Source organism: Ostrea edulis, chromosome 2, assembly GCF_947568905.1.
Source record: "Ostrea edulis chromosome 2, xbOstEdul1.1, whole genome shotgun sequence".
Classification (NCBI taxonomy): Eukaryota; Metazoa; Mollusca; class Bivalvia; order Ostreida; family Ostreidae; genus Ostrea; species Ostrea edulis.
The window spans coordinates 61,458,921-61,477,795 of record NC_079165.1 but is presented as its reverse complement, the minus strand read 5'-3'; the positions used below and the strand labels follow the sequence as shown (position 1 = coordinate 61,477,795).

Genomic DNA, 18,875 nt, shown 5'->3' with positions numbered 1-18,875 from the left:
TTTACGCTGGTTTGGAAAATCACATGTTTCAAAAACAATTTCCTCTATAAGTTTTTCGGCAACATGGACTTAAATTTTTTGTTTTGTTTTTTCATGGAAGTTTTAATCTCTAATCCGAAGTGTACAGCTAGATTAGATATCAACTCATCCTTTTTCAAATCATAAAAAAAACACCTGAACATTCGACGAAACAAGAAAATCTATGACCGAAAACATGTTGATTTCTGCTGGCTATGAATTTCATTAAATCAGATAAATGAAATGCAAACCTTGAACAAGATTGCTCCGCGAAGTCATATTTCCCCCACCGCCGCAAAAAAAGTTGAAGCACAAAAGTCCCATAACTCCTGTAACATTTGTAGAATCAAAATTGTGGTGGAATATGATCAACTACATATTGTGACTAACAATCCTGCAAAATTTTAACAAAATCCGTACAGTGGTCTCTGAGGAGTTGCTTCCACAAAGTGTTCCAATAGTGTAGCATGTACAAATTTTAACAAAGTCCCATAACTCCTGCAAATATTGTCAAATGAAAATGGCGGCGCAATATGATCAACTACATATGATGGCTAACAATCCTACAAAATTTGAACAAAATCCGTACAGTGGTCTCTGAGGAGTTGCATCTACAAAGTGTTCCTATAGTGTAGCATGTACAAATTCAATAATGTTTCATAACTCCTGTAAAATTTGTCGAATCAAAATGGCGGCGCAATATGATCAACTACATATGGTGACTAACAATCCTACAAAATTTTGAACAAAATCCGTTTAGCAGTTTCTGAAGAGTTGCATCCCACAAAGTCAAGTGGAACGGACACCGGTATTTCTATGTCTCCTTCTGCGTTGAGGTGGGGTACAAAAAGGCGATAGTTCCTTATCCTGGACGAGCCCCAATTCTTATGGGTCAGAACAAACCTTAAATAAACTCAACAGAAATCAATCACAGAGATTTTAACAATTTATTTACAATATTTGTTGAATTAAAAATATATCAATAACAAATTACAATGTGCTAACTTACAATAGGTATACAAAATCAGTGTCTGATGCAGGTTTAATTCCGAGCGGAATTCCCACACGAAAATGTAAACTGTCACAAATCTACTGTTAAATCCAATCCGTCCCCAGACATCGTTCCATCTAGAATCGTGTCTAGGTCACAGGTGTCAATCAAGTACCATGTATCACACAACACTTCCTCCTGGTAAATCTTGTATATCACTTTCACAAGTTCCAGTTACACGATTACTTTCGAGTTCTATTTCAGATTTGAAACCATGGTCAAAGCTGTCATCTTCAAAAGGGGTATATATTTTCTCTTAATAATTCTCACAAGTTTCTGATACACCTTCGGGATTTGTGTGGATTGCTCCTTTATCTCGGGGTATATTCGAGAAACACTGGGGTTTCTACGTTTTGCTGTCCCGTGGGGATCCGGGTTAGAATAAATCTTCAGTACCCCTTGCTTGTTGTAAGAGGTGACTAAGTGGGGTCCTTCGGATGAAACAGCAAAAACCGAGGTCCCGTGTCACAGCAGGTGTGGCACGATAAAGATTCCTCCCTGATCAAAGGCCGTAAGCTCTGAGCATAGGCCTAGCAGTCCTTTACCGGAAATGGTGGCGTCTCCACAAGAGTGAAAAATTCTCGAGAGGGATGTTAAGCAATATACATGTACAATCAATCTGCGTTTTGCTAACCACCACAATAATCGAATGTCAATTTCTGCAGCCTCGTCGAAGTCTTTGTAAACGTCGCACATGTAACGTTCATGTACATGTGGTTCGTCGAGGGCCCTACGGAAATTTCTTTTTGTCCTTTTGTATTCACGGCATTATATGAACGTCATTCCATGGGGTTTGCCTTCCTCCTTCCATGTGCGTCGTTTGACTCGTTCGATTTTGTGATGTTCTTTAACAGAGTTCGTCCAACTAGGACGAATGAATGGATTGAAGGATTATGAGAAAATACATTCGTGTAAATGCAAGATCTTAGTCGATTTGGATATGTATTCTGTAGGGTCCGATTTACAATGTAGCTTGTTGTTAATATAAAAAATATAGATTTTCTTCAACTTTATTTTTGTATTCCACAAAATTTTCAGCTGTAGCCTTTTACCATGCAGGATGATTTGGTTGAGTAGATGACACGGCATACACAAGTTGAAAATTGCAATACTTGGTAAGGGGGACTAAATTCTGCGATGATCCAAACATTTAAGAACAGATGTGTCGAATAAAACGTAATCTAGAGTTGTTTTCTTTTTAACAAAGGAAAAACGTTCACCACACATTTCAAAGTTTGAATATGGGATGCATATAAGCCACATTTATGTCTAGAAGCAAACACAGGGCCGTAACTGCCGATGAGGCAGACGAGGCAACTGCCTCGTCTGATTTTTTGGCAAAAAAGAAAATAAAATTATATAAATGTTATATTATAGGATATATGTTTAAAATGAAGACAAGCACCTTTGTCTTTGACACCATATTACGATTCTTTACATAGTACAAATGAAACACAAACATGATAAATTGGGATTTAAAAAGTGTCATTTTCAGTCGTAAAGTCAATCGGCGGCCCCCAATCCCCTGCCTCCCCTGATTTAGAACCCTACTTACGGCCCTGAAACAGATAGCAGAATTTGTGACTTGCGTTCATTTGTTCCGATAGTGTCATTACAAGTCGACTTTTCCATAATTTGAATAGTGGCTGTAGAGGTTTTCAAGCATATTTAATTCTTGAATATAAGAATCAATGTTGTTATCAGAGGGTAAGTATACATCCAACGTATACATATTACTGCCATTGATTGTCTAAAGTTCAATATCGATTCATAGCATGAAATTTCTTGAATGAAATGAGATATTTTCTATACATTAGGCCTATATAGAAACACCACCTTTCCCAGAGAAAAATACATTTGTGTGCGTAGGTTTTTGGTCGTCAATTTTGACAATGCTAGAAAAGTCTTTGTGGATTCTACATAAATACCCTTTTGTCTCATATCTGAGTTTAAGTTCTGACAGCATAACAATGTCACATTTTTCTCTGTCTAGGAGCGATGAAAGACATAACGTGGATGGAAAAAATACTGCAGACATTCCATGACGTAAGAGTGTATTATTTGTAGACATAATGATAAGCAGGAAATATTAGGTTTTGACAAAAGTAACATGATAGATCAGAATTAATGTTTGTTGTAAGGTGAATATGACGAGTCTCCGTCTGCCAGGACATTCTGTTGATTGTATAAAGACCCCTTTTACGTTCATTGTATCACTTCCGGCATTGAACTTTGTCAGGCCAGAATCCCGAGGTTTCTACGGTTTGCGAGTAATGGGACGAGATGTTGATTTTTGCGGTCTAAACTAAGCATCGTCCTTTGGGTCTGAATAGAGTCACTAAGATGTGAAATGTGTACACCTTTGTTTTCAATGTAACTTTTGGTTCCGTCGTAGGTCAATTCTTTCTGTATTCCGGACAAAACATAGCGAGCTGCTTTTTTTGGTATGTCATTCCGACACAGACGTCTTTATGTTGACGTTTGGCATCAATTTTTAAGGTCGATTGCAATTTGTTGTCCACAGTTAGATAGCATGATACATCCATTTACCTGATCAAGACATGAGGCTCACGGCGGGTGTGACCGGTCGACACGGGATGCCTTCTCCTTCTAGACACCTTATCCCACCTCTGATGTGTCCAGGGGTCCGTGTTTGCCCAACTATCGATTTTGTATTGCTTATGGGAGTTATGAGATTGATCACTGTTTATTATCTTCACCTTTCATCGTACTTCTCTGATCCTTTTGGTGTTACACATTCTGCAGTACACTCTGTAGTCTTTGTGTTTTCAAGGCACACAGTAACGTTTCTCCGATTTTCGTAGCGTGACACAATGAATGAAGATGTATCGGGTGAATGAATGTTGCGACCGTTGAGGAACTCGTTGATGTGAATTACAAACCTTGGGTGGTTCTGTTTACATGTTCCAGTGTCTCAGACCTCTATAGTTCAGGCGATTTGTCTGTAGAATTGCGTATAGAACAGATTCCCTCAACAACAATATCATTTACACTGGAGGGTAAGGGATTTAGGTTAATGTGGCTGTTTTTGGCAGTGTATTCCATCACAGCACTAGTGTATGCTTTTTAGGGCTGAGTGAGCTGTCTGAGAGATATCTGAAAGATCTGAGGAAGTTTGAGATCATTGGCTGTTTGAGATTTGAAAGTTTCGAACTCCATCAGATCGGTGTCGGAATTTTTCAACTTACCGGTTGTTGTTTTTTTTTAAAAAACAGTCATATTTAGTTGCCTCGGCTTTAAGGCGCTCGTAATCCGTGGAAACCTGATGAAGTGATCAGAGGTCAGAGACGGTCTCATCTAATTAGGACAAGACATAATGTGATATATTCAGTATCAATCAAATACATTGTCAACAAAAGTCGATTGGGAGATCTGTGAGACAACGGACAAGCCATATTTATTTATTCATTTATTATATGCTAGACTGTCTATGCGGTGCCTCAACTTCAATTCAAACCAAAATAACTTCTGTTTTGTAAATCAATATGAAAGACTTTTATATCTTACGCTCATTGCCCTTTTGGGGAGTACTACTGCTTCTTGCCAAAACTTAGTATAAAATCAAAAATTACATATATATATATGTAATTACATTGAGCTGTTATACATGTTATTTAGAATAAGGAATTATTCCATTAAACAATAACAAAAATATTTCTAATTTCCCCATCATCACTTTCTAACACTATCACAAGAAGATCATCCACTCGTGTGGCCGATCAGGGATCATTGTCAATTGTTAGTATTTTCTTAAAGTTATGTGTGCCGTATTCTTTGGATATCACCATAGAAATAAAAAGTTTGTATTTTATATCAAGCTATGTAAGTTATGCAATTTCTGCAAATTATGCAATTTAAATCATTCGAATAAAAAAGTAATCATGCTAATTTCCTATTTTATAATGCATTCTCTGAGTCGGATAGTGAACGCCCCATTTCGAAATATTTATGATCACATGATGTTGCACGCGGAATTTCGAAAGTAACATTCAACTACAAGGCAATGTGAAAAAGTATACAGCCTGCTGGCTGTTGGCGGGACGCATTTAGTGATATATATGACAAGCCCTTTTATTATTTATTCTAAAAATAAGATATATCTTTAAATTAAAGTGATATCTCTTATTTGAAAGAGATATTTCTTTGAAATGAGAGATATCTCTTAAATCTAAAAGATATCTCTCTAAAAAAGAGATATCCCTTTCACTTAGAGAGATATCTCTTTCACTTATAGAGATTTTACTTTTAGAGATATTTCTTGCATTTAAAGAGATGTCTCTTTCACTTAAAGATATGTCTTTCACTTTGAGAGATATCTCTTTCACTTAGAGAGATATTTCTTATACTTTAAGAAATATCTCTTTCACATTTAGAGATATCTCTTTTACTCTGAGAGATATCTCTTTTACTTTCCAGAGATATCTCCTTCACTTAAAGAGATATCTCTCTAAGAATTCCTAGAGAGATATCTCTCAAAGTATAAGAGATATCTCTTTAATCGTTGAAAAAGATAACTCTCAAGGAGAAAGAGATATCTCTTTCCATTATTTTTCTTATTAGTTTTAAAATACTTAAGGAATTATCCCTAAACCGGAAACTCGCCAAAGCAAATCTGACCATGATGGCTGCAATCCCGGGCGAAGGTTTTGCGTATACCAAATGTGAAGTGTATACAGGTAACAACAAAAAAAACCCGAACAAAGACAATAAATTGATAAATATGTGAGCTAGGCTGGATTTAGCCTCTTGGCAACTTGATAATGTTAACCCAATCACATCTTCAACCTTGTCCGCCATTTTTATACAAGTATTTGATTGATTAAAAAATAAGGTTACATCATATTAATGGCAATGCAACAGGGAGATTTCATTATGATCACCGGGGAGAAAATCTGTTTAATGTAAAGAGATATCTTTTAAAGATAGAGATATCTCTTTTTGAAAATTTAAAGAGATATATCTCTAACTTAAAGAGATATCTCTTTTTACATTGATAGAGAGATATCTCTTTTTACATTGATAGAGAGATATCTCTTTTTACATTGATAGAGAGATATCTCTTTTTACATTGATAGAGAGATATCTCTTTTTACATTGATAGAGAGATATCTTTCTGCGCTATCTAGAGAGATATCTCTTTCTCTTTGTGGTAAACGTAAAATCGTTGCCCCGGATTGCAGCCATCATGGTCAGATTTGCTTTGACGGGCTTCCGGTTTATGGAGAATTCCTTAAGTAGTCAAGCTAATAAAATGATATTGGAATTGATATCTCTTTCTCTTTGAGAGATATCTCTTTTTTAACGATTAAAGAAAAATCTCTTATACTTTGAGAGATATCTTTCTAGGAATTCTTAGAGAGATATTTCTTGAAGTAAAAGAGATATCTCTCAGAGTAAAAGAGACATCTCTTTAAGTGAAAGAGATATCTCTAAAAGTGAAAGAGATATCTCTCTAATTGAAAGAGAATCTCTCTAATTGAAAGAGATATCTCTTAAAGTATAAGAGATATCTCTCCAAGTGAAAGAGATATCTCTCAAAGTGAAAGAGATATCTTTCTAAGTATAAGATATATCTCAAGTAAAAGAGATATCTCTCTAAGTGAAAGAGATATTTCTCTAAGTGAAAGAGATATCTCTTTTTTAAAGAGATATCTCTTAGAATTAAGAGATATATCTCATTTTAAAGAGATGTCTCTTTAAAATAAGGAATATCTCTTTAATCTAAAGATATATCTTATTTTTCAAATAAATAGTAAAAGGGCTTGCCATACGGTGCTCCTTTGATAATACCCATATATTTTGTCAAATCGTATTATTTTTATAGTTTATCATACTGACAACTTTGGTCTAATTTTTAACATCAAACAAAATACTGTTTAATATGGTACATATACCTTTAAGGAGGTATGCTACACCAGAGAAATTTGATGTAGATGAAACGTGGAGGATATGTACAACAATATTTTAAAGTTGAAATTTATTTTGTCAAAAAATACAGTTTTAGTAGAAGGTAATCTGGAATTTTTTTTAAAACCCCTGCTGGACTCGAACTTGTGACCTGCAGTTCAACAGTCGATATACTAACCCACTGAGCTACTCAGCTAGGTATCTAAATTGAAAAGGAAAAGTCAAATATTGCTGATATTGATTTTTTCATCCATGTTTTTAAAGAAAGTCAGCCATTATGATGATGTAAAGTACCTCCTTAAGATACTATTTTATAGGAAGATTTATGTTGATTTGAACTATTTTATTGTTTAAGTGCATATTCTACAAAAGGGTTGAACACAAGCAAGATCTTTCAACTTACGGGATTCTCACCTTATAAGAATTATGTGCAATGTTCTAAACTGTAATTCTAAAACACCGTTCCGAGTTCCACTTAGCCGTAAGTAGAAGTTGACATTATAATTGAAGAATCCATGCATAAATCAGTGCAGAGGAATATGAGGACCATACAATCTTTAAAAACTACATTTCTATTACAAACTTTTAAACTGCGTTAGTGATACTACTGTTACAGTATTGCATACAAAACATGCGCATGCCCAGTTACAGATGTTTGCAAAATGTGTCCATAGATTGGAATGAACCATCAACATATAAGAAAATCTCCAACCAAATCCAACGCTCGCGGTGGCTCAACGATTCGAGCGGTCGTTTCGTAACAGGAGATTGAGGGTTCTATCCCAGCTCGTACATGTACATTGGCCTTATCAAACACATCTGCTCCTTCGCCAAGCGCTCGGGATTTAGAAGTGAAAGTCACTGGTTTTTTTTAGATGGGACCATAAAAACAGAGTTTGCAAGTCAAGGGAGGTGTTGATTTGATAAAGAATACTCTAATAAGTGTCATGCATAGATCAAAATTGATCTCGATCTCTCTAAGTTAAAAATGTTTGAAGGAACGTAAAACAAACAAATCAACACTTTTAACATCTTTTTCATTTCAGGCTTTGATAGTTAAGTTTCCTTGATCAAAATTAATTTTTGAATTGTTAACTGAAAATTTAGATTTTGAATGTGTACAAAAGTGCTGAGTTATGACCTTAGAATAGGTCCTCAGTATCCCTTGCTTGTCTTAACAGGCGACTAAATGGGGTGGTCCTTCGGACGAGACCGTATAAACTGAGGCCACGTGTCACAGCATGTGTGACACGATAAAGATCCATTCCTGCTCAAAGACCGTAAGCGCCGAGCATATGCTTAAATTTTGCAGCCCTTCACCAGCAGTGGTGACGTCTCTATATGAGTGAAAGATTCTCGAGAGGGACGTTAAACAGTCGTCTGATGAAGAAGAAAAATAGCTTGGCTAACTAATGTGCATGAATTCTAATGCAATCATGCTGTGCAAATTCAAAGGTTAGGGCAACAAGAAAGGTCGACCTCCAAGGAATTATTGATTATTTCGAAATTCCTAAAACTAAAATTAATCAATACACGTGAATAAAGCTGATGTCTAAAGATTTCAGCTTAATGGGTAGTTACTTATTTTAACCACCTTTGACCTGAAAAAAAATACTCAAAAGCATATTGGCGGAACTGTCATGGCTTTTTATTTGAAACAACATTCACCGTTAACATGCCACTCGCATGTTCATACCCTATGCGCCGATCTTACCACCTGTAAGCTTTTGGCAGCATAGCATTCACAAATATTCAACAAACCATATCAGAGCTGGTGGACCTGGAGACAACAGTATCCCTCAGCAAATGGTTTTCTGTCAAAATTGCGCCAACACGTTAGAAAGATTGACAAAGTCAAGTCTATAGATTTCTTCACCAGTCTCTAACTGACATTACGATTTCTGAAATTGAAAGAAAATTCACAGCAGAAAATGAGTTCATCAAATTATACAATAGAATTGGACCTTCAAACCAACCATAATATTTAAGGGAGGGATGGGAGGGGAATTCGTCTGCACTTGCCCGAGCATGAAAATGAAAAGGCCGAGAGCGTATGCTCGCGTTAGGACTATTTATGGACTAAGTCTGGTGCCAAGAAAGGACAGCAAAATTCCGGAAAAAGTTGAATAGCACTTTCGAATATTCAAGCATGTCAAATACGTCATTCTCAATAACTGTATTTATCTTAAAGGGATAAATTTGATTATTCTCCCATCATCAGCATTTCAGGCTATACAAATGAAAAGTAGCGGCGGATCTACAAAAGAGATCTTATAATTTCCTGTAGTAATCACACATTATCCTTCAACTGCAAAAAACATTACTTTTTACCAAAATACAAGTATTCTAAGACATGTAAATATATATATTTGTCCAGTGGCAGGCTTTGTCTTAGTGTTCAGTCAGATTTAGTGTTCCGAGCCCTATATGTCGCGTACATGTATCTGTAGGAGCAAAGTGACCCAGTTGAGTGTGATGACCCATGAACCTTTTGTATTTGTAAACAATACATTCAGAGAGTAGCTTATTGCTCACAGGACTCACTGTGAACAGAATCGAAGGAGAAAAGATTCTGTAAGGTAAAAAAACATATTTTCTTAGAACCATATGCGGTAGAGTAGTAACAATAACAACACACAGTGCCGTGATACATGTATATATAAGCCGAGGACAGGTGACTATACAATGAAGTGAAGCTGTAGATCACATACTTTTTCAGTTTCTTGTATGCCAGATTTCTGATTTACTGTGACAAAATGCTGAGGGATCACCAAGGAAACCTGATGTGCCCACGTTCTAGGCTTGAATGAAAGATTAATTCAACATGTTTGCGTCTGAAAAAACACTATTGGCGTATCAGCGTTCCATTATGCACATGTAGAACAATTAATTCATATATGTTTATAATATGCAAGAGATGAAACAAAAGCGTAAATACTAATGATGCATAATATGTTTATGATAAAGAGAAATAAAACATTATAATTTCAATATCCAGTCATTCTTGAAAACTCTCAAGAAAATAAAAAACCTTCACATTGCATGTATGTAATTATCCTGCTTAATATAAAAGTTTGAGCTTGACAAATATACATTGTAGGAGGAGTTAGTTACAATATGTAGCTTGACATTTCAAGAATCATGAATAAATAATTTTTCTAAAAATGATGTAAAATCTTGATGCCAGTAACTTACATGATTTACAAATTATAAGATTAAATTATATGAAGAGTTAGTCGGATAAACCATACGCATGCCCACTACACGCACAAACCATGTCCACTATACACATAAACCATGTCCACTACATACTTAAACCATGTCCACTATATGCATAAACCAAGCCCAATATACGCATAATCCATGTCCACTACACACACAAACCATGTCCACTATATGCATAAACGAAGCCTAATATACGCACAAACTATGCCCACTAAACACTTAATTAAACCATGTCCATTCCATGCATAAACCATGTCCACTCCACGCATAAACCATGTCCACTACACACATAAACCATGTCCACTCCACGCATAAACCATGTCCACTCCACGCATAAACCATGTCCACTACACACATAAACCATGTCCACTACACACACAAACCATGTCCACTACACACATAAACCATTCCCACTATATGCATAAACCATGTCCACTACACACATAAACCATGTCCACTACACACACAAACCATGTCCACTACACACATAAACCATTCCCACTATATGCATAACCCATGTCCACTACACACACAAACCATGTCCACTACATGCATAAACCATGTCCACTACACACATAAACCATGTCCACTCCACGCATAAACCATATCCACTACACACATAAACCATGTCCACTACACAAACAAACCATGTCCACTACATACATAAACCATTCCCACTATATGCATAAACCATGTCCACTACACACATAAACCATGTCCACTACACACATAAACCATGTCCACTACACACATAAACCATTCCCACTATATGCATAAACCATGTCCACTACACACATAAACCATGTCCACTACACACACAAACCATGTCCACTACACTCATAAACCATTCCCACTATATGCATAAACCATGTCCACTACACTCATAAACCATTCCCACTATATGCATAAACCATGTCCACTACACACATACACCATTCCCACTATATGCATAAACCATGTCCACTACACACATAAACCATGTCCACTAAAACCATGTCCACTACACACATAAACCATGTCCACTACACGCATAAACCATGTCCACTACACTCATAAACCAAGCCCACTATACACATAAAATATGTCCTTAACACATAAACCATATACAGTACACGCATAAATCATGTCCACTACACGCATGCATCACCTCAGAATGACAAAGTTCAACAGCCTTGTGTCATTTGTGAAAAATAAGAAAATAAAAATACCGGCAATACATGTACTGTATGTACACTCTTCGTATATTCGTACAAACAACTTACATAACCTTAAAGTTCTATCTTCAGACCTGTAGGCGGAGTCAGCTGGACAAATTGTGTCCACTATGCAGGACGGACAGACGGCTAGACAAGTATAAAACAATAAGCCCTCTACTTTAGTCGCGGGGGCATAAACATTAAAACTAATGCAAACGTAATGAATTGTTTTGTGTGTGTGTACTTGCCTTACACATTTTTAAGATAGGGGAAAATAACACTGAGTGATGTTTGCATTTTTCTCTGGAATTGCAACAATACCATGGAAAGCCTTCAAAAGGCAATTAAGCTGGCAACTTGGCGACTTCCGTTAGACGTGCTACTGCGACCTCTTAGTGTGACACTTAAAACTTCTGACAAATATTATGAAGAGTAAACTAATGGTGTAAGCTAAGTAGACATATGCATTTCATTCTAAATATTTCAATTTATGTCCATATGTACATGTAGGTGCATGGCAAGTACATTTATAGGAAATTATCTATTCTTGCAACAATATCTGTTCAGTAAATGTAACAGTTTATTTTGTTCGTTGAGTTGCAAGAAGTTACAATCTATGTTGTGTACAGTCAAAATTCAGGTATCCAAAGGTCATGTGTACTAGTCCAAACGTAATTCCATAGCAACATGTAAAAATTGTCAATATCTAACCACAACGTTAACATTGCTAAATCGAATTCTGATGAAGAAAATACGTTATATTCAACCCAACTTCAGTGGCATATTTAGGGATGTACAATGTGTCCTAACCTGAAAACGGTTAAGAAATCGGTGTGCATTTGCCAACATTATATATGTAGTCATAATGCATGTTGCATCCAGGTCATTACAAATTGTAGTGTTGTTGTTTCATTTTTCATCATCAGTTGTTTCGCCCAGTAGAGCCTAGTTCTTCTATTTTTCTCTAGCAATACGAGGGTGGGAGAGTTGCGTATATGTAGGGAGTGTGGTCGAAACATTTTGATAAATTGAATGATTCATGTTCTAATTAAAATTGCAAATAAAGAAAGTGGGTTACTACAGTTGTCAACGCTTCATATGCATGAGTGACTCAGAGGTCCTTAATGACGTCAGATCCCCTCTATATATACTGAACAATTTGTCGTTTGGTAATCACTGACTGCGTGAAGCAAACTAATAAGTGTCATGTTTGGTAAAACACTGGTTGGTTTGCTCCTGTTTGTGACTCTGTCCAGTGCCTTTGTCGTGGACTTTGTCCAGGACCTGTTTTCTTCCTGCAGTGATGCTAAAAACCCTATAAACCCCGTGCAAGGTAAGACTAGCTAAATGAATTTCATGAAGAATCTCAAAACAAGGCCATCAATTGGTATGCTGACGCTACTGTAAAACGGAATGATGATATATCAATAATGTTATATGTATTGATACTTTCAGACACATCGCCGACATGTTTGCAACAAGCAACATCGGGTTCTTGTAGTTTCTTCAACTGCTTTGAACAGCGGTACCCTTGTAGTAATTGTGGCTTTAACAAACACTATGGTACATACGACTGCGAGAAGTTTTACCTACCTGTCTACTATAACCAATTCAATGATCTGGTAAGTATGGATTCTATGTACGTTTCCATCTCATTATGATTAAGATTTTAATGATAAAAAACTTCATCAGAATATAAAGTAGAATGGGAAGTGACAAGTAGTACTAGTTTAGCTTAATGTGTTTGAAGTGCATTCCACTTAATATGATGCTATAAGAAATTGTTTATATATCAAATGTTTTGATTTTTGGTCAAACCAAAAAAAATTGCATCTACATAAGTAAAGAATGAATTGTATATACTGTAGGGAAAACGCTGGATCAAGGCAACAGGCGACTGTCTTATCAACACACTGAAGCAGTTCTACACACAGGACAGTGTCCGATGTCGGATGGTGAAAACAACCATGATGGATCACGTATCCACCTGTTACCTACGCAACGCCGCCAACATAAGTTTTTGCGACATTTTCTGGGACAACAGAAACGCCCTCATGGGAGTGTACGAGGCTGAGAGCTTTCTGCAACCAACAGAAATGCATAGGTACGGGAAATAACATTCTACTGATAATCTGAATTGTTTTGATTAAAACCTACATGTACATCGCGATATCATGGTTTACAGATTGAAAATATATGCACATTTGCTAGTTATAAGTACCTGGTCTGGGTGCAAGCGACGAGTCATGTGCTTAAATATTCCTGTGCGATTAGAAATCTATGCAAAATAAGGGAATTTTTTATTCAATATTTCCTGTATTATAGGAGATCGAACCAATGGAAGTATATAATACTTCCTGCATAGTCGGCGATTATTTTATGATTTGAAATGTACATAGGGTTATCAGTGTTTTGTTAAAAAATATATAATAAATGAAAACTGCATTGTAACGGAACACTAATAAATATGAATATCTATTTTTTATTTGCAGGATATTGTTTGAGGTTCTACAGATAGGAACTAGCTGTACTGGGGACCATGTATCGGAATTTCGGACACTGGTGATGGAAAGGATTACACCTGTCGTCTCCCAGGCCGGGGATCGTTTGCGGGAAGCCGGGGATCACTTGCAGGAAGCCGGAAGACGAGTTGGAAACTGGCTCAGCAACATATTTTCTAAGTAAAAGTCAGCTCGACTTTATTCACGAAATCCACGATATTTTGCATAATGTCAGTTTATTTTCTCATGATTCAAAGTTATCGCATTTGTTGGTACTTTATTAAAGATGTTTTTTCTTCAAGTTTTGTGCTTATTAATGCCAATTCCAAACAAAAGATAAACACGGGATGACCCAGTTTCTTACCTATCACTGTACCTGTGATAGTTTGCATGGCTGTTTTAAGTTGTTCCTCTTAACTAGTTTAGTATCCCACCTAGCCGTTCTGAGATATTCTAAACTAATATAATGCGATTTACGTAAAAAGAGCAAAAAATGTTACCAAGATACCTGATAAAATGGTTGTTGTTTTTTTCATGCTGATACTGTTACGACAGTGAGGTTACCGGCACTTCCAGTCTGATAAAAGTGTATAATTTTGCTAAATACAAACTATTCTGGGAATCCGCGATAAAAACAAAATAATCTTCTCCTTTGGTTAAAATATTATATTTATACAGCGAAATGTACTGTAAAACAGTTTAGTGTTTGTTTTGTAATATCCTAAAACTCCATTTCCATTATGAAATCCAAATAGTCATTTCTTACAAAAATGATGATGATGAGAAATTTGATACCCCGTGAAAATTAATATTTTCGTAACTCTTTCTTTCTGTCTCTTAAAAAATGAACGCTTCTGTATCTTCATCTTACGGAAGCGTATTAGGGCCACATTATATTTTTTTCCGAAATTGTCAACTTTTAAGTTGAAAATTCCAATATTAAAGAGGGGAAAAGCCAAGATAAAAAGTTGGAAAGGCCAAGATTGTATGACCTGGACCATGAACTTGTATGGAGAAGGCTTATATAGGCAATGCCTGTTAACTGATCCATTATGTTTAAATATGATAAAATATTGTTTAAATTAAATTAATGGCCAAGATGAAAGTTGATATTTTGCGAGAAAAATAAATAATAATATGGCCCTCATATGCTTCCATATCATCTGAATATTATATATAATTTTTCGTTTTGCACAATATACAAATTTATGAGTGCAAAGAAAAAGTACTTAAGAACAAAAGTCGCGCTTCTCGATGGGGATTAACACGCACTAAAATATTTAAGAAACTAGATGTGGCAATGTGACACAAATGTTTCCGCTGACATACAAGTTTGAAATATTTGTCCAACCATGTGTGCAAATAAAACAAAAATAGAATGTAATATTACGAATAATGTATTTTTTTTTGAATAAGTCCTGAAGAGAACTGAATTGCATTTGTTTCCAAGGGCATGAAAACGCAAGGTGGACTGATATAACAGTTGGTAATCAGGGTCCTGTAATTATCACATCAACAACCCACGCACATACTGGTGTTCAATTTCATTCAGATGCAACGTGGAGTACACATATTCAAACAATTCATGAAAAAAGCATCTTCAAGACTAAACTTAATAAGAATATTAAAATTCAAGGTTGATCACAAAGCACCTATCAATGTCTATTTTTCTTTTATCAGTCACCTATTATAATATGCTGATGTTATTTTGGACAACTGTACTGATAAGGATGCCAAGTTATTAGAATATATACAAGTAGAAGCTGCTAGGATCATTACTGGCTCAAGATGTCATTCTCGTTCATGTCTATATGAGGAACTACACGTGTGGGATGGGATCGTCTTAGCACTAGAGGAAAAATTCAAAAACTAGAATTACTCTTTAAAATAACAAATGGCTACCCCGGTACTCGCCTCAATATCTTACAGAACCCTATACATATATTTCCAATCACCACTCATACAGTCTTAGAAATATCAATAACTCCTTTAAGATTCCTCAGATTAGAACAGTCACGTGTATGGAAAGCTTTCTTCCATCTACGGCATAATTATCTGATAATCTTCAAGTGAACATTAAAAGTGTTCCCAATGTTTCAATATTTAAAAAAATTAAGAAACTATTTTTGTAGGAGTAGTATTGAATATTTTAATGTTGGTGATAGAAAGTACAATAGCATACATTGTCAATTAAGAAATAATGCCAGTAATTTGAACTCTATTTTTTTCCCATCACTTGTCAGACTTCCCAATGTAATAATTGTGATGCATCCTGTGAGGATGCAAATGATTACTTTTTTAACGCCCTGCTTATAATAATTATACATGTAGATATGAACTTCTTCCTGATATAAAAGCAATGACGTCTAACACTGATACACGTGTATCCACGTGCACAAATATTTTATTATTTGGAAATCCTGATATTGATTTTGACACCAATAAGAGAACCTTTGCATAAATTTATTGCACTTACAAAAAGATTTCAGTAATATATTAAGAATGTATGTAACCGGTACCAATACTATATTTTTACTTGTATAATACTCTGAATTGTACTATGTGCAAATGTTATACAGCTGTTAATCTGTGTTTTTTTCCTTATATACATGTAGACCCCAAATTAATTACATACCGGTATGTTATATAATTTTGTACCTTTTCATGTCCTGTTCGATCATTAGGGAGAGTGTTCATATAGGCTAAGCCTGCTGTCCCATCCCATCAAATTATTGAATACATATTGTTTAAATTAAGGTGGACTTTAATTATTAAGACAGTCTTTGAATGCAAAAGGAATACATTGGCTTGTTTTATTAATTGAGTTCATATAGAATATTGTATTCATTAAAGATGCAAAGGCCAAGTTGACATTGAAATGGCATTTCATAAATTCAAATGATTTTTCGTTTTTCAATCCTGTTTATTTACAAGTAACAAATTGATAATAAAAACAATCAACACCCTTTGTTCATTAGTGTTCATGTTCTTTTTTTAAAATGTGGGAAGTAAAGTCTTATTAAAAGAAAGAAGATAATTTACCTTTTAAAAGCCCAATGGCAACAGCACTGGTTAAACAAGCAGTGGAAACTTAATATGTAATTTCTCGCGATAATTTAGTTCATTATATGCAAGCACAATGAATAGAAAGAAGTCTGAAATAATAGTGAATAATTTTCAAAGTCCAAGGGCGATAATTTTTTTTGGGCAAAAATAGGTAAATTGACAATAAACTCTAACTTGATCTGTAAGTCGTCAATATAAAGAGACACACCACAAACACAGCCAAAATAAATCCAGAAAGCTGTAAATAATGAAAAATTCTTAAAGTCTAAGGGCAATAACTTTCGTAAAAATAGGTCAATTTACATGAAACGCGAACCAGTAAACATCAAGACCACGGAACATTTAGTCAAATCACTGACTTGATGTCACAAGTACAATTCAGCACGGACAAATGTGAAAACATAGGATTAAAATGAATGAAGAATCTCAATTAAAATTAACAGTTTTTTGTTTCGTTTTTGAAGTGAATCTCAATCGACTTTGCAATGCCATCTAATGGATATTAATAGTTTTGAAAGACCATCCTATTTTGTTTTTTACCTTCAGCTTACGTCACTGGCATCGTAAGATTACATTTTGCTATCATAATTGAATTCTAATCCATTTCTAGCCCTCAGTACGGTCCTTGTCAATTAAAAGCACAACAAAATGCTTTTCAAATACAACTTCGTCAATGTAAAGTAGTGCATCGATCTTGAGGAGGAATTAGACGCTGAGATTTATATATAAATGAGAATGTGGCAAACTATAACCAAGGTTTTCAAAAGTTGCAAAGTTTATCGCAAGAATACATTTCAGTTTAGGAATTCTTTCAATCAATAAACACGGAGCGAGATTACAATTCGCCATCCAGAGATCAAAATGACCGAGCTATGCGTATAGACAGTTAAATATAGATATATAGAGATAGAAATTGAAATAAAAGTGCAGGTTAATATCATTTCGAACAAAACTGCGTCACATAATGAAGGTGCCCTATATCACCTTACTAAACATAGATAAAGCAAGGGAAGAAAGATACTGTAGATCCCTTATTTTACGCGAGTACTTAATATCGCGAAATGACTCGTACACGTCAAATCGCGATAGCATAAATTCGCGAGTGCTCTGTTGATAAAGAGTTTTTACATGCATTTTAATATAAGAATAAAAGCGAATAATTTTATTTCGCGAGTGATGCTTCTCTCGAAATTACGCGATAAATTTCTCGCATACATTTAGGAATTTACAGTATTTAATGGTCCAACGTTCTTTCCAAATATATATCAATAAATTGTATGTTGTAGAAACAACAAAATATAACTGGCAAATGGATTTCCTGCTCATTGCAAATTATCTTTGAAAAATTAACACACAGAAACATTTTAGCAATGCTCTCTTCAAAAACCTATGGAATATTGTTTTTATTTTTGTGAAGCGACATACTATAACTTTTTACGAGGGTTATAATATTCAAATATATGTCTTCAAATTTATTACAAGAATCGATGCATTTTCGGAAGACATCACATGTTTGCGCCTGATACCCATTATATTGGTAATGGTATACATGTACATGTAGTAGCTGAGAATGGATTCAGATTCACTTCAAAAACTCAATTTCAATCTAATCTTTTCACATTCGTGCCTGTCCTTTTCATTTGTGATGTCAAGTGTTTTTATCACGATCGCTGTATATTTCCAATCTTGCCAGTTAATGTTCTGTGGTCTTAGCTCAGTACCTACAAACACAGCAAAACAAAACAAAAAACAAATACATATATAACAATAACAAAAACCCCAAAGTCTGAAAACCCAACGATGACGGAATGACGGACGGTAGGGGTAACAGACTATTTGCCCGAGCCCTTCTATGGCGGGAGCATACATCTAACAACGATTCTACCCGGG

The 18,875-nt window shown here is 35.3% G+C and overlaps 1 protein-coding gene across 1 annotated transcript; it reads left to right on the top strand.

The window, feature by feature from the left end:
• Positions 1-12,506: 12,506 nt before the first annotated feature.
• On the top strand, positions 12,507-14,220 carry LOC125681025 (uncharacterized). The gene is made up of 4 exons (XM_048920909.2): positions 12,507-12,751; positions 12,874-13,040; positions 13,287-13,522; positions 13,911-14,220. Exons 1-4 carry the CDS (start codon positions 12,625-12,627, stop codon positions 14,101-14,103), a joined length of 723 nt encoding a protein of 240 aa, XP_048776866.2. The 5' UTR covers positions 12,507-12,624; the 3' UTR covers positions 14,104-14,220.
• Positions 14,221-18,875: the final 4,655 nt, after the last annotated feature.